Source organism: Colletotrichum orchidophilum (assembly GCF_001831195.1).
Source record: "Colletotrichum orchidophilum strain IMI 309357 chromosome Unknown Scaffold_14.1, whole genome shotgun sequence".
Taxonomy (NCBI): domain Eukaryota; kingdom Fungi; phylum Ascomycota; class Sordariomycetes; order Glomerellales; family Glomerellaceae; genus Colletotrichum; species Colletotrichum orchidophilum.
In genome coordinates, this window is record NW_019172970.1 from 62,577 (window position 1) to 78,936 (window position 16,360).

The 16,360-nt window shown below is 56.4% G+C and overlaps 6 protein-coding genes across 6 annotated transcripts; 4 read left to right on the forward strand and 2 right to left on the reverse strand.

Moving 5' to 3' along the window:
• Positions 1–656: 656 nt before the first annotated feature.
• CORC01_02433 (rhamnogalacturonate lyase) lies at positions 657–2,669 on the forward strand (the record flags this gene model as incomplete). The annotated part of the gene is made up of 1 exon (XM_022614083.1): positions 657–2,669. One exon carries the CDS (start codon positions 657–659, stop codon positions 2,667–2,669), a length of 2,013 nt encoding a protein of 670 aa, XP_022479295.1.
• A 4,041-nt stretch (positions 2,670–6,710) lies between these two features.
• CORC01_02434 (uncharacterized protein) lies at positions 6,711–7,027 on the reverse strand (the record flags this gene model as incomplete). Its single annotated transcript, XM_022614084.1, has 2 exons — positions 6,711–6,862; positions 6,922–7,027. The coding sequence occupies 2 exons, from the start codon at positions 7,025–7,027 to the stop codon at positions 6,711–6,713; spliced, it is 258 nt and encodes an 85-aa protein (XP_022479296.1).
• Positions 7,028–7,197: 170 nt separating this feature from the next.
• Positions 7,198–8,385, forward strand: CORC01_02435 (glycosyl hydrolase; the record flags this gene model as incomplete). Its single annotated transcript, XM_022614085.1, has 1 exon — positions 7,198–8,385. One exon carries the CDS (start codon positions 7,198–7,200, stop codon positions 8,383–8,385), a length of 1,188 nt encoding a protein of 395 aa, XP_022479297.1.
• Positions 8,386–10,242: 1,857 nt separating this feature from the next.
• Positions 10,243–11,811, forward strand: CORC01_02436 (uncharacterized protein; the record flags this gene model as incomplete). Its single annotated transcript, XM_022614086.1, has 1 exon — positions 10,243–11,811. The coding sequence occupies one exon, from the start codon at positions 10,243–10,245 to the stop codon at positions 11,809–11,811; it is 1,569 nt and encodes a 522-aa protein (XP_022479298.1).
• Positions 11,812–12,685: 874 nt separating this feature from the next.
• CORC01_02437 (uncharacterized protein) lies at positions 12,686–14,364 on the forward strand (the record flags this gene model as incomplete). Its single annotated transcript, XM_022614087.1, has 2 exons — positions 12,686–12,734; positions 12,848–14,364. The coding sequence occupies 2 exons, from the start codon at positions 12,686–12,688 to the stop codon at positions 14,362–14,364; spliced, it is 1,566 nt and encodes a 521-aa protein (XP_022479299.1).
• Positions 14,365–15,081: 717 nt separating this feature from the next.
• CORC01_02438 (uncharacterized protein) lies at positions 15,082–15,705 on the reverse strand (the record flags this gene model as incomplete). The annotated part of the gene is made up of 1 exon (XM_022614088.1): positions 15,082–15,705. The coding sequence occupies one exon, from the start codon at positions 15,703–15,705 to the stop codon at positions 15,082–15,084; it is 624 nt and encodes a 207-aa protein (XP_022479300.1).
• Positions 15,706–16,360: the final 655 nt, after the last annotated feature.

The window sequence follows — 16,360 nt, forward strand, 5'->3', positions numbered from 1 at the left end:
AGATGGGCGGGGGGCTTTTGCGGGTGGTCTGGGGTGGTGGGGGTGGAGAGGTTCGCGTCGCGCGGAGAAGTTCCCCGGACTCGAAAGAATTGGGCCGTGTCATTCGTCCACCAGTCCAGACCTTATTCCTCCATGCAATCGTGGTCTTCCTCGCATATCAAAAAAGTCATCATGGAACTCTACATTTTCCCAAGCCAAACGAAGGACAGCCTTCCCCGCACCGCGCTCCCTCTTTCCAGCTTCGCTCTCTCGCTCTCTAGCTATCCTTCATCCATTGGGCTACCTCTGCATGGCCACCCGTGTTCGGACACATCCCAGTACTGCGGGGAGGCCTGCCAGCCTAAAAGTCACCGGGTGTCATGCGTGGGCTTGTATCCCAAGAGAAATAAACAAATCCGGAGATGAGATGCCCGAAATCCTCCTGCATCCACAGGGCCCGTATGACGGGGTCTTTGAGAGAATAGCCTGCGCTCATAAAAGGCATTCTTCTCGTATAGCCTGCCAGCGCCGACCCCTTCTCAGTCTCTTCTTGCTAGCTAGGCAAGCGAAAGTAGAGTCCGACAAGATCAAGTCGATCGAAACCTTCGCCGAGTCCCCATACCGTCGTCGATCGAGCGTCTGCATTATAGTCACAAGAACATTCACAACGACCAAGGATGCGCGCCCCCTCCCTCCGCGGCGCCGCCCTAGGCGCAGCCGTCGCCCTCGCGGCCCCGGCTGCCGCAGCCCTGAACGCGACCGAGACCTCCGAACGGCTCATCATCGCTAATGACCGCCTCTACGCCGCCATCGCCAAGCCCGGCGGCTCCGTCGTCGAGCTCACCCTCGACGGCGTAAACCTCCTCGGCACCGCCTCTGGCGCCACCGGCCAGGGCCCGTATCTCGACTGCTACTGCACGCCCCAAGGATTCTGGACCCCCGGCAGCGTCAAGCCCACCTTTGAGCTCTATTCGGGCGAGGACTCGTCCGGCGTGCCCTACGGCGGCGTCAAAATGTCCGACACCTACGCCTCGACAGGCCAGGTCCTCGAGCAGTACTGGTTCCTCCGTGAGGGCGAGACGGGCCTGCACATGTTCAGCCGCGTCGCCTACTACAACGAGAAAGCGCCCTTCCTGCGCAACCTCCAGGAGCTGCGCACCTTGTTCCGCCCCAACGACCCCATGTGGACGCACCTCCTCACCAACCCGACGCAGTACGCGCCCCTCCCGTCAAAGGACGCCGTCGCCAAACAGGTTGTCGTCCAGGATGCCACCTGGTACCTGGGCAATACCCCCGAGGATCCCTACGTCCAACAGGAGGCAGACTGGTTCACAAAGTACACCTTCCAGGACACCTGGCGCGACGTCGACGCCTACGGCATGTTCGCCGACGGCTCCAAGACGGCCGACGGCTCCGCCTATGGCGCCTGGATGGTTTTCAACACCCGCGACACCTACTTTGGCGGGCCCTTGCACTCGGACCTGACGGTCGACGGCATCGTGTACAACTACATCTCTTCCAACCACCACGGCGACCAGACGCCCAACATCACAAACGGCTTCGACCGCACTTTTGGCCCGCAATACTACCACTTCAACAAGGGCCCCGCCGGCACCGGAATCCTCGACCTCCACGCCGACGCCGCCAAGCTCGCCGACCCGGAATGGAACGCCGCCTTCTACGACGACATTGCCCACCTCGTACCGAATTACGTCCCCTCCGCCAAACGCACCACCTGGAAGCTGCACGTCGACCTACCCGCGGGCGTCACCAAGCCCATCGCCGTGCTAGCGCAGAACGGGGTCGACTTCCAGGACAACGTCTTGGATACAAAGGCCTACCAGTACTGGGCCGACATTGACAGCGGCGGCTACGCCACGATCCCCCGCGTGAAAGAGGGCACCTACCGCCTGACCATCTACGGCGACGGCGTCTTCGGGCAGTACGTAAAGGACGACGTCCAGGTCGTCGCCGGCAAGGTCGACACCACGCACGCGCGCTGGCGCGAGGAGACAGCCGGCACGGAGGTCTTCCGCATCGGCACGCCCGACAAGTCGTCGGGCGAGTACCGCCACGGCTTCGCGCGCGACCAGACGAAGGCGATGAAGCCCGAAGAGTACCGCATCTACTGGGCGCGCTACGACTTCCCCACCGAGTTCCCCGAGGGCGTCCGCTTCCGCGTCGGGCAAGACGACGTCGCGCAGGACCTCAACTACGTGCACTGGGCGGCCTTTGGCGGGAAAGGCAACTCGTTCCGGCCGGAACTGTACCTCGGCGACGGCAACGTCAACAACTGGACCCTCGTCTTCGACCTCGAGGCGGCGGCGGTGACACAGAAGCGATACGGCACTTTCACGGTGCAGCTCGCGGGCGCCAAGACGGCGGCGGGCAACACGGACGTCTTCAACGCCAGCGAGCCGCACTCGAATCTTAAGTACACGGTCAACGTCAACGGAAAGGACCTGGAGCCGTGGGTGATTCCGTATTACCAGAGCAGCTCGTGCGCCGTGCGGTCGGCCGTCGTGTGCTATAATATTGCCAACAAGTTTGTGTTTGACTCGAAGCTGCTCAGGGCCGGGGAGAATGAGATTGTTCTGAGCTTGCCGTACGGGGCGACCGACTACGAGAGCGCCGTGCTGACGCCGGCGATTTACGTACAGTACGACGCGCTGCGGTTGGAGATCAAGTAAAGCGAGGTAGTGGTTGTCGTCGTTAGGGATACTGGCTTCAGTAGATGCAATAAGTGAAGGTTTCCATTTATCAATAAAGTTTAACGTTAATCATCAGACAACTGCCTATTTTTTCCCTTTAATTTTTCTTTGCCCTCTTCGGTTCCGGGGAAAAAAAAAGAAGAAAAAGGGTAAATTGAAAGATTTGACTTTGTGCCGAAGAGCCGGGTCCTAGCCGGGAAATTATTGAACGAACGCAAGCAAAGAGGCTGAGCTGAATTGGAGTAGGGACGAAGAATCGAATGGGTTCGCTGCGGTCGGATCAAAAACGGTTCGTTTCAAGACCTGTCAAGAAAGTGGGAGCGCCGTGTTTTGCGACCAGGCCCGGACCGCAAACAGCCACGAGAGACACGTAAGAAGACAGATTAGAGGTTGGTGGTTTACGTTCCCCAGGCCCAGGAGTAGGAGGAGTACAGGGGCGTGTTTGGGCCTGCGGTTTGGTTCATACCGTGGGCGTCGCATGAGAGTGGAAATCCGTAGATGGATTGTCAATCGCGTATCCGTACGGAGTACTCTGAGTACAATTGTGTGACCCCGAAATCACTGCTTCAACCCGTTGGACCATTTTCAATGATTATTATTTTTCCTTGGGGGTTTTGTCGTTGTTTACTCTCTCTTTGGGTTTACCATGGGTGAAATATTCAATGCCGAGTGGTGCTATTCATGGATGAACAGATCAATACTTTCGCGAAAGAAGAGAGACGTCTCAACCCGAGTAGTCGGTTTTCGTGTTCCAGAGTACGGTTGGAACTTGGCGCGTTTCTTGAATCGCGGGAGGCTACGTTAGACCAGCCTCAGAAGGTTGCGCTTGTGTCTAGATCACACCAATATTTGACTTGCTGGTTTCTCGGCCGGGGGACCTTCCGGAGAAGGCGCTGGGAAACGTCACATTGCGATAAACCGACTCGCAGTCCGTGAAAGGGACGACTCTGTGAGAAAGGCAAAAGCTGCCAACCAAAGAGTTTCGTCAACCCCGTCTTAGCCGAATCTTCCCCCCAGAGCTGAATCTACTGCGTAATTTCTTGTCTTGGCCGGGCGTAACCCGGCCACACAATTGAAGAAGTCCCAGAGAGATATCACTGCCCGCCCTGCCCCCGCCCCCCCAAATCTGCAAGTAAGTGCACGCAGGGCCAGGCACATCGTAGGGTTTTGCGAAGCAAGTGCCGTGGCTAAGGCTAAGGGATGCCGTGCAACGGCGAGCTGGTGCTCGATATGCATCAAATTCAAGGTTGAGCGGCAGAGCAAGCGAGCGTGCTAGACCGCTGCCGGCAAAAGATCGCCGGGCTGGAAAGAAGCTGTACGCCCAGTGTGACGGTCGGTAAGGCTGTCCATCTGCGTCTATCCCTAAGGTACTTTGGAGCGGCGCTGTGCCTCTACCTGGCTCTTTACGCTGCTCCAGAATGAGGAACAGATCGTTCGGCTGGCGTTGAGTCAGGCTAATGCGGCGTATTATTGCAGCTTAGGTTGTCTCTGATCAAAGACCTTTTCTGGAATCATCGATTCGTGCCCGCGAAATCCCTCGCCTCAAGGACTTTGGGAAGATGATGGAAATAGTATCAACAACTGCAGTATCGCCATCTCGCCACCTTGCCTCCGGTGAGAACCTAGGTTAGGCAGCACTTATTCCTTTTGCTTGAAGGATGATGGTTGGTTGGCCTGGATCCATCCAAGAGACGCACCTTTTGGCCGCAGGTGCCGGACCGCGCTGAATGCCGGGATTCCTTCTCGTGCGTAGGTGCCAGAATCAAAGTGATCGCCGGGTACTGGGCAGGGTCGCGGCTCCATCGAGGCTGATTCGTGATCTTTCGTCTTCGTAGCATCGCTTTTCTTGCCTGCAAAAGGTCACTTGGCCACCCCTGCTGCGGCCCTGGCTCGTCAAGCACGGTAATTTAAAAGCAGAAGCTATGGTTCGTGAAGAGAGAGAAAAGAGAGGTCACCCTGATGCAAAGAATACGGTCTAGATTGTTGTCATCCAGAGCTCCAGGCTCGATGTCGGCTCCCACCTGTGGGTCAGCTTATGGTGCGAGGTGGTCCCCGGCAATGGGAATGCGAGAATGCCCCTCCATCCCCGCTGTCAGCTCGGGTCGTCAGCCACCCCCCGGGGCCGGGATGGCCCTGATGTCTCTGATGTCTTTTGCTGGCATGTCTCTGGTGTTCTGCATGTCGAGGTAATCTTGTTGACCTCCTCGAAACAAAGCGAGCCCTGGTTCCCCATCTCGTGAGTCGCCAGTGACAACTCAGGAGACGGAAGAAAAAGAATTTTGCACGGCGCTCCACCGCATTGAGGATCAGCCTCTGCGCCGCTGCCGTGGGAAATAAGCTGTCAAGCAACGAATTGGAGACGTGGACGCCAGGGCCTGAAGTTCTCGGTCAGTCAGTCTTGGATGACGAGCAGGACTGGACTTTGTGGCCATGATTGTGCCAATACTTGGCGGCACGCCGTAGTCATGCGCATGGGAGGACAAGGTTCGCGGGCTTGTCAATAGTCGGTCTGAGTCTGTCTATCATCTGAGTCTGGAGCCCATTCAGTGTCCACAAGCTTGATGATCTATCTTGTCCATTACGTCAGCGGAGCAGTTTTCGGTGCATGCTCTGTGGTGTTCATTAGGTGATTGGGTTGTCCCGAGGCTGCGATGCTGTGCGATGACTGTATAGATCAGCCGGGGTGAGCAGTCACTCACAACAAGATGCGTCTGAGCCTAGATCAAGGGAATGGAGCACGGCAGTCGGAGCTTGTTGGTGTGCAAGTGTAACCTGCGACCTCATCATGAAGGGGGTTTTTCCTTGGGGATGTAACCTCAACCATGCTGGCATAAGTCTCTCGGATATTCATCACTCAGCATCCTTTGGGATTTCGTAGCTTTCTTAGGGGTTGCTAGTCAGATTGAGCTGCCCGTTGCATATCGGAATACGACTCTGTGCGGATGAGGAGCAGATTTAACCATCAGAGGGAAAAGTCGCAAATACCAAGGTGGGTTAGGAAGAAGGGGGAAACGATACGGATACGTCCTCTTCTTACACCAGCAGCTTCAGGTGTTGCTGGTGTTGCCAGACCAAGGAGGACTAGAGGAGGAGACTAAGGAAAGACCCGCACGTGGCGGTGCGCGATGTACAGATTTTCCCAATTAGGGGCGGCAGATACCAGGGTGTCCCAACCTACTCTGGGGCCATTCCCAGCCGAGGGCCCTTAGGTAGACAGAGCTGGAGCCCGGTGTAAGAACCCTTCAGCAGGGACTTGGGGCTGGTCATAGCACCCGTGGCTAATGGAAGGCCCGGATACCGATCTTGGCCCAGGCGCGCTGGGTTCCAACTTCGGAGGTTCGTCGCAAGTGGCTTATCGGCTGATAAGCGGTACGTACCTCTCGCATGGATGGGACAAACCACTCATCCGGGCAAGGTATCCGTACGTTCTTGCGCCGCCCGCTAACACAGCATAACATACAATCTTGTCTGAAACACCATCAACCGCCAGTCACCTTTACACATCCAGCTCTCAAGCTCCCCTCAAAAGACTCCCAAGCAACCAAGACTCCCCAAGAGTCTCCGAGCTGGCGGTCGATCCTCGTCCCGTTCCACCTTCTCCCAATGAACGACGGCGCTTACCGACCCGCTCGCTCTCCAAGGAACCGCTGTTCAAACGCCCTTGTCTTGACTTGTCTTGCCCCTTTGCTCCTCCGAGTTTGTTCTCTGCTGTTCGTCCTCTGGTACAGAGTATTCGTAGGTACACTACTTCGAACTTCGCGCTTTACCCTTCTGGTCATGATCTCATCCCATGCTCTTCCTAGGTACACCGCTGACACCACAGTCTGACCCCTGACTGTGATCTTCGTACTGCTTTGCTGGGTGGCCCCTGCCAGGGCGCAGCCGCCTGCGATGTGCTGGCTCGGCGAGAAGGCAGCTCCTGATCCCAACATCAGATGAAGCCTTGTTTTGTTTTGTGCTTGTTTCCAGGCTGCGAGTAAAGACATAGACAAAAAGGATCATGGCGCTGTCATCGCAGGATCAGGACGCTGGCAAAAGCTGCGCCTGCGCCAGCTCCTGCTTTTCCTTTCCTTCCTCCCACATTGACATTGACGACATCTCCGCTTCGTTCAGCTCATCGTCTTCATGCTTCCATTCCTGCTGCTTCAGCTTTCCACTTCTCCAGAGCTCTCCTACCAAGACTGGCGTCCAGGATCAGTGTCACCGTCCCTCTTCATCGCCTTGTCCGTACCCGCCTTCTTCCCACCACCTCCATAACTGCTGTCCCGGTCCACCAGTTCGGAGGAAACCTGGACAAGGGGCACATGGACCGGAATCCTCGTCCACTCCTGATACATATAATATTCTGGCCCTCCTCTACCGGAAGTGGCCACTCCTTATCCTCGCTATCTCAGCTAATACATATATTCTCCTTCACTACTCTCACTTCTCTACCTCGAGCAGAGAAGACCAGGCCAACTGTCCCACCTCGGTACTCAACACCTCCTTATACTTACTAATCATCAACATGGTCGCCAATATCGGAGGGCTCGCAGCCCGGGCAGTCTTCCTCATGTCTACTCGTCCCATTGCCCAAAGAGCAGACGTCACCTCATATACCAATAATGCTGTTGCCGCCATCCGCACTCTCGAGACGACCTGGTATAACGTGGGCTCTGGTCTTTGGGACAAGGCCTGGTGGAATAGCGCCAATGCCTTCACAACCCTCGCCGACTTCGCCATCCTGAACCTCGATGCCGCTAACGAGCTCAACATTGGAGGCATTCTGATGAACACTTTCAACCAGGCTCAAAAGGCCACAGCATCTGCTTCCAAGTCTATTGACGCGACTGGTCTTGTCACAACCTCCTATGCCATCACCAAGCGCGAGGCACCTCTTCCTATCGAAGGACGCCAGTCCAGCGCTCAGGGCTTCCCCAACTTCATCAACGAGTTTTATGACGACGAAGGCTGGTGGGCGCTCGGCCTGATCCGCGCCTACGATGTTACCAAGACCCAAGACTACCTTGACATGGCCGTGCGCATCTTTGCCGATATGAAGACCGGCGGCGGTACCAACTGCAACGGCGGGATCTACTGGAGCAAGGACCGCAAGTACGTCAACGCCATCGCCAATGAGCTCTACCTCAGCGTCGCCGCTTCGCTAGCCAACCGTATATCCGGCGACAAGGCCAGCTACCTCAAGATCGCGACTGATCAGTGGACTTGGTTCAAGTCCACCGGTATGATCAACGACGAGGGCACCATCAACGACGGCCTGGACGGCAACTGCAAGAACAACGGCGCCAACGTGTGGTCTTACAACCAAGGTGTTGTTCTCGGCGGTCTCGTCGAGCTCAGTAGGGCTACTGGCGACAAGTCAGTCCTGACAGACGCCACCAACATCGCCAAGGCGGCCATCAAGAAGCTGGCCGACGACAATGGCATCCTGCACGACAACTGCGAGCCCAACTGCGGCTCTGACGGCAACCAGTTCAAGGGTATCTTTGTCCGCAACCTGCGGTACCTTCACGCGGCGGCGCCCAACAACGACTTCAAAACCTTCATCACCAAGAACGCCGACAGCAATTGGGATACCAACCGCGACGGGGCTGGCAAGATGGGTGTTGTCTGGTCGGGCCCCGTGCAAGGCGTTTCCGGGCCGACTCACAGCTCGGCACTCGACTCCATCGTTGCCGCTGTTGCCGTCGCGTGAGCGAATTCTATTAGAGCTTAATTGTTCTCAGATCTCGGATCATCATCGGGCAGGCGTTGGAAAATTGCTTTTACACGACCGTTCTGCAACATTCCTTTCTTTACTTGGCGCAGGGAAGAACGGCAACGAATTAGACTTGATCAAGGACGAGATACTCTCAGACACACGGAGGTTCCTTTGATGCCCTCAGCTGAGCGAGACAAGCCAGCTCAGGCGGCGCATAGGAGGGACTGTTTATTGTTAATAATGACTCTAATGAGATAAGATACCATAGTTCGTTTTGGATAGTATTTAGGTTAAGCTTCCGCAAGAGCAAGCGAATTTACTTTGGCAGAGAAGTATTGGACAATACATGATCTTCGACCACACACATACACACGTCAGCATTCTAAGGTATCGTGAGACATACATGTTCACCAAAGGCAGTAAGTCACGATCCATGAGCCCACATGATCAGGAGAATTGCCCATCGAGCTAAGCCTACGTCAATCAAAGGGAGATGCTCCTCAAGGTCGGAGCCCCAAGGGTGGAGTAAGTGGGATCGGCGCGGGTGGGAATTGGAGTTGATGCAAACTTTCCAAAGCCAAAAAGGAGATCTCCCGAATCGATCACCCCTCCATCCATTCGTTCGCGGGAGGAGGGATGTGAACCGGTAGTGTACTGCGTAGCAACAAAGTTATTTCTGGCGCAATGCTGATCGCTTCCGCTTTAAATTGCCCGACGGGCAGATCGTTCAGGATGGGTGGTTGTCATGCGGGGGAAATTGGAATTGGGGACCATCGTGGTTTGTTTCCCCCCTGGTCCTGTCCAGTCAGGCATCACTTTTTTTCTGATTACAGAAGAGAGGCCCTAGGAACATGCCTATGTTAGAGTGGTCTGTATTCATGCTTGTTCACTAATTCTCTGCATGAGACTGCCTGCCAATTCATCTTTTCTCTCCTGGCCGTCTACCATCCTACCTGTGCAAGAAAATTGCTGGAAGGAAGGATAGAATGTTGCTTATCTGCTAATGAGCATATTCGATACCAGAAGGTGGAAGATTATCGATATGTAGATAGACGTCATATGGGAATATTGCAAGATGGTGGGAAGTCTTGGCTCTAAGCTTCTGTGGGGACTTGACTTCCTTAGGTGCAGGGCAGTCAATGATCCGCGCATCCTCCCATCTCCAACCACATGTCGGCCTGCATAGCCAGACTCTGTACTACGCTGCCCTCAAGCCACAGCTTCAGAATGTTACACACCCGTATTCTCGACCAGAGAAACTTCCCCAGAGCCCCAAATGACTCTCGAAATGTCATTTAGAGCCCGACATGCCTCCTTCCGATCTCTTCCGGTTGGAACAAGAGCTGAAGCTCGCTCGCACAAGATGCCATTAAGTCTACGCAGTGAGACATCACTTTTTACGTATTTTACTACGAGGCGGGAATAAAGTGCGCGCGCCAACTGCAGCGGTCCATGACGTATGGTTAAACTTTGACCCAAAGTGGGCGGTGCGTCGGAGCCTTCGGGAAGGATTATCGTGATATGCGCGCGTACGCGCGTGTACCTATGTATGAGAGAGAAGTTTCGCGCCTCCCTCCCTTGCAATTGCATTCCTCCGCCGCTGTGTATCCCTGGACGAAGACGCGCAGCTAGAAAAGACCGTTTCATCCCTTCCAACGAACTCCGTCTGTCCGACCGACCGAACGGGTTCCCATCCCAATCGGATGCGTTGCTGCTCTCCAAATCTGCGACGGGGCCACAAAGCGATTCATCGTCTCATCTTCGATTCAGCTACCTACGTTCTCTCAAATTCAGATCCAATCCCCTTGGGTAAAACGATAGTGCCCAAGGACCCCGGAAGCAGCCGCGGTCATGACAGCCGCCTCGGGCGACCCCTTTGGCCAGATCTTGAAGGACCTGGTCCTCATCGCCATCAGCCTCGCCTTCTTGCCTTTGACTACCGCTCTACTCTTCTTCAGTTATGCGTGGCAGCGACTGCGTCCCAGTTGGGCACACGAACCCGCCGGTGCCGCCGGCGCCGGCGCCGCTACAGACCAGCAGCAGCAGTGCCGCACCATCCTCATTACCGGCGTCGGTATGACAAAGGGCCTCGCGCTCGCACGACTGTTCCACCAAGCCGGCCATCGTGTTGTGGGAGCCGACTTCTCGCCCTACGCCTGCGGCAGCAGGTCCCGCGCCCTCGCCGTCTACCACGTCCTCCAGAAACCCGGCCGAGCAGGAGGAGGCGCCGACCCATACCTGGACTCGGTGCTAAGGATCGTCGAGCGGGAAAAGGTCGACCTCTGGGTCAGCTGCTCGGGCGTCGGCTCCGCCGTCGAGGACGGGATCGTCAAGGAGGTCATTGAGGCCCGCACGCGCTGCAGGGCCGTACAGTTCGATGTCGCGCGCACCAGAATCCTGCACGAGAAGGACGCGTTCATGGACCACACGCGGGAGACGGGCCTGCGCGTGCCCGAGTCGTATCTTGTCACGAGCCGCAACGAGATGTTCGCCGCGCTCGAGGAGGCCGCGGGCTTGTCGTACGACGCCGAGAAGGAGGCCTCCAAGCCCCAAAAGGAGAGGAAGCCGCGCTTCATTGCGAAATCAGTGGGCGTCAACGACAGGGGCCGTGGCGACATGACGCTGCTGCCGCTGCCGACGGAGAAGCAGACGTACGACCACGTTTACCGCCTCGAGTGGTTGGGCCTCTCGGACAAGGAGCCCTGGCTGCTGCAGGAGTTTATCGACGGCCACGAGTTCTGCACGCACTCCCTCGTGGTGCGCGGCGAGGTGAGGGCGTTTGTTGCGTGCCGCTCGGCGGAGCTGCTGATGCACTACGTCGCGCTACCGGCCGAGTCGTCGCTGTCGCAGGCGATGCTCGACTTCACGAGGAAGCAGGCCGCGTCGTTTGGGGAGGGGTTCACGGGGCACCTGAGCTTCGACTTCATGGTGAGCGACACGGATGTCGCCATGGCTAATGTCAGCAAGCCTGAACAGCTGAAGCTGTATCCGATCGAGTGTAACCCAAGGGCACACACCGCCGTCGCGCTGTTTGGAGATACGCCGGATCTGGTGGAGCAGTATTTGAGCGTCCTCGATGAACCGATGACTTCCAGAGGAGGCTCGGAGACGGACGTGGTGACGCCCAGGCGGCCGGCCAAGTACTACTGGATCGGTCACGACCTCTTCACGCTGCTCCTGATACCCACGGCGAGGATTCTGCTCTTCCGAATGTCGATTCCGGCGTACGGGCGGTCTCTGAGGGCCTTTCTCGAGCACGTCCTGTTCTGGAAGGACGGCACCTTTGAACTAGCGGATCCGTTGCCGGCGTGGTGGCTCTATCACGTCTACTGGCCTATGACTTTCTGGGACTGCATCGTCAATAGGAGGAGCTGGAGTCGGATTAACGTGAGCACAACGAAGATGTTTGAGTGCGATTGAAAATTTCAGTATCGATAGATCCCGTACTTATTAGGGGTTTCTGGTCGAAAGCTGTTATGTTAGACGGCGCACGTTGACTACTTCCATTCCATAGCCTCTTGATAGCTTCTTAGTAGCCTTGTAGTGCCTTGGCAGCGCACACACAGAAGCTGAAACAAGACGAACGCAAAAGCAAGCTAGACCAGTTGTCTGTGGTGGATTCTGCAGACTTTTCCTCAATGATTCTGATATGGCAACTTTCTGTACACCTCATGTCGGACTTGCCCGCCCTAGTGCCGGGATTGGCAACCAAATCAATACTCACTTGCGTCGCTCTTTGTATCGCTTAAGGGCGCAAAAAATATGCCCAAACTTGACATCTGAAATAAATTTCGACAAAACTTCATGTCATCGAAGCGCCCTTTGCACGTCACTGAGTCGATCAGGGGCTGTTTTGAGCATCTTGTCGGAGCGTTCCGAGAGCATTCCGGCCGGTGTTCCGAGGGAACCCCGCGAACCCCGCGTGAAGCCGCCCCGCGCGGCTGGTCGAACACTCCATTCTGAATCCACCCTCCAAGATTCGGGGAATTAGGAAATCGACAAATCGAGAATGATGTGGTGGAGGGTGGGGTAGTACGGTGATAACTGCCATGAACAGCCGACCCCCAGTCGACGAGCTGCGCTTGATTGGCTGCGTTGTGTTGCTACCTACGTCCACACACAATTGACTTCATCTCATGTGTGCGTCCCTCATACTGCTATAAAGGTGGCATAAAAGATTGTGATACTTTACTTTCTTGTGAAAACAAACCTTCCTGCCCCAAGCATATCACCGGGCCCGGCCAGAGAGAATCAGTCTTACTACTTGGACATCAAAAAGCAGAGTTTCTTCAAGATGGACTCATCCGAATTCCGCTCCGCGGCCGCAGAGGTCGTAGACGACAGTAAGTCTCTCAGAACGCTCGCTCACATAATCTCGCCTCTCTCGGCATCTCTCACCCACCTTTAACCATCATACTGTCTCATGAGCGTCAATTGCTGAAGCAGAGTCCTCCAGTCACAAAATACTACGACACAATCGCCGAACAGCCCAAAGTCCTTCCCTCCGTGACACCGGGTTACCTCCGGCCCCTCCTCCCGCACTCCGCTCCCGAGGACCCGGAACCATGGCAGACCATCCACGCCGACCTCCAATCCCACATCGTGCCCGGGATCACCCACTGGCAATCCCCTTCTTTCCACGCCTTCTTCCCCTGCTCGTCCTCCTACCCGGCCATGCTCGCGGAAATCTACTCAAACGCCTTCAACGGCGCCCACTTCAACTGGATCTGCTCCCCGGCCGTCACCGAGCTCGAGACAATCGTCCTAGACTGGCTCGCCAAGCTCCTCTCCCTGCCCGACGTCTACCTCTCTACCGCGCCCACCCGCGGCGGCGGCGTCCTCCACGGCACCGCCTCCGAGGCCGTCCTCACCGTCATGGTCGCCGCCCGCGACAAGTTCCTCCGCCAGCGCACCGCCCACTTACCCGCGGACTCGGAGGAGAAGGAGGAAGAGACCTGGCGCCTGCGCTCCAAGCTCGTCGCCCTCGGCAGCGAGATGGCGCACTCGTCCACCAAAAAGGCGGCGCAGGTCCTCGGCGTCCGCTTCGCCACCGTCCCCGCCCCGGCCGAGACGGGCTACGCAATGTCCGGCGCCGCGGTGGCCTCCACCGTCGCTGCCCTCCGCGCAAAGGGGCTCGAGCCGTTTTACCTCACCGCCACCCTCGGCACTACGGACACCTGCGCCACTGACGACTTCCCGGGCATCAAGGACATCTTGACCTCATCCTCCTCCTCCTCCTCCTCCTCCTCCGCCGCACACGAAGAAACAGACGACGACAGCATCTGGGTGCACGTCGACGCAGCTTACGCCGGCTCGGCCCTCATGCTCCCCAAGAACGCGCACCTGACGGCGCCCTTTGACCGCTTCCACTCCTTCAACATGAACCCGCACAAGTGGATGCTCACCAACTTTGACTGCTCGGCCCTCTGGGTGCGCGACCGCGCCTGGCTGGTCGAGTCGCTGAGCATCAAGCCGGCCTACCTGCGCAACCAGTTCTCCGAGGCCGGGCTCGTGACGGACTACCGCGACTGGCAGATCCCGCTCGGCCGCCGGTTCCGCAGCCTGAAGCTGTGGTTCGTGCTGCGGGCGTACGGCGCCAGCGGGATCCGGAGGCACCTCGAACGGGGCATCACGTTCGGCGACCGGTTCGCCGAGATGCTGAGGTCCAGGGGGGATTTGTTTGAGATTGTGACCGGGCCGAGGTATGCTTTGGTGGTGTTCACGTGCAAGGCGGCGGCGGCCGGAACTGGCGACGGGGCCAGGGACCGGGAGCGGAACAATAAGGTGACGGAGGCGGTGTTGGAGAGTATCAATGGCGAGGGTGTCATTTACCTTACACCGACGACGCTACATGGGCTGTATGGCATCCGTATGTGTACCGGAAGCAGCCAGGTCATCGAAGAGGAGCACGTCAAGAAGGCGTTTGATATCATCGTTGCGGCTACGGAGAAGGCGCTGGCAGAGGCGCAGTAGATTCTCCGTACCTCTGTAGAGTGATTGACTGAATAGACTTGGACATGAATATACATCTCCGCGCTCACAGTTTCAAATTACTGAAGAGGGCTATACCATGTGATTTGGGCTGCCATAACCAACTCCTGAGTTTCTTGGCTCATGAAATGGGTGCTTGTAAGGTTTTTCTGCATGGTGACTTTTGATACAACTCCCCACAGGGACTAAATTCATCTGAAAACCTTCCCTCACGGATAGAAAGGGTCTAAATGCTTTCTACATCGGTGAGCCTTAGCAAACCATGGCCAACACCTAGCATTGAGTGGATCGATGAATGGGCTGGCACTGCAGAGTGCACACAAATCACCAAAAGGGTAGACACGGGATATGGCAAGTTTTCTCATCAGATGTAACACACATACTAAATTGTAGATGCTTATTGAATTTCAACGAACGATCTGTAAAAATATCCGACACAAATGTCCGACACAAAGCGTCTGATCCATGCAAATGCTTTCACCCGCTCGGACATAAATCCTACCCCCTTCGGTTATAGGATAGTTAGCTGTGTATGTTTTCGATCTCTCCCATATGCAAACCCTCCCATGCTAGTCATAATCATTCTCGTAACGTCGTTTAGTGATGTAATTATAATGTCGTACGGCCCGATCCTCATCCAAAATTCCGACCAGAGCAAATTGGTAAAGCACCTGCGTCGGCAGGCAACTCTCAGCAATTCTAATAATATTCCCTCGACCGCGACGCTGGATTACTCCGGCTGCGCTTCCGCTCATCGTATCGCCCACCGTACCCATAATCCCTCTCAAACTGGTCAATGGCCCGCGCATACCCGCGGTCCTCCCTGGCACCGCCCCTCACACTGCTCTCCCTCCCACTCTCCTCGCGGACCCGGGATGCTCTTGACTCGGAACCGTCGCTCGGCGGCGGCGCATCGTCCCTGACGGACTTGTACTCCCTCTCGTGCCAGTCCGGGTCGTAGTAATCCCGATCGCTCCTATCGTCCCTGAAGCTTCGGTCGTCTCTGTCGTCGTATCCTCTGTCCCTATTCCTCTCCCCACCAGCCTGGCTGCGACTGCTCCTGGGCGGCCGCGATCGGGACTGTCGCTGTCTTTGCCTCCGCCTCTCTTCCCGTCTGTCCTCCTCCTCATGCTTCTCCTCCGTCCGTTTGAGGGACTTGTCGATCCCGAAAGCGATGGTCGCGCCGATGAGGCCCAGCGCGACGGCCTGGCCCCAGTCGAAGCCAGGGACCTCCTTTTCGAATTCTTTCCGTTCTCTGCGCTTCTCGGGCTCTGCTTTCCATGGTCTCGGATCGGGAGGGAGTAGCTTGGTCGGCTTAACCATTTTGTTTGTATGGTGTCTCGTTGTAGTTGTTTATAGTTCCGTTTCTGGTCCCAGATATGAAGATCTGCTATATGTATTTGATGGTGTTTTGTTTTATGTTTCGCTTTAGCGTCAAAGACTCTTGTTCAAGATCCGTCCGCAACGGCGTCTTTGTTCCGGTGTTCTTAGTGCGCGTCCGGGTGGTAGTAGTTTGGCGTACTTCAAAGCGGCGTCAAAGTGCAAAATTGCAGCGGCGCATGGGGGTTTATATCCCAAAGGATTGCAGGTGGCGTCTGGGGCCCTTGCTGATGGAGGTGCCTGATTGAGACAAAATATGCAGGGGGGTTTCTGACGGCGTTGCACTTTCCAACGGCAATCGAGGATCCTGATCGATGGTGGCTGGCAAGGGGACATAGCAAAGCCCGAAGAGACAAGCTGGGGCACCTCTAGAAATTTGATACCCAAGACCAGGCCAGCCCCGGCCCTTCACCGCTGAGCACACCGGCATTCCCCCGCATCCACTAGCTGACATCTGCTATCCATGCTCGTTGACTGCCGGGAGCGTAGGAGAGCTTACCCATTGGGCTCCTGGCTGGAAAGCTTGTCGTCACCGTGCCTGCATGATGTCATGGGTCGGCCCCGAAATGCCCCACCCTGTCTTACCCCGTCATTCCCG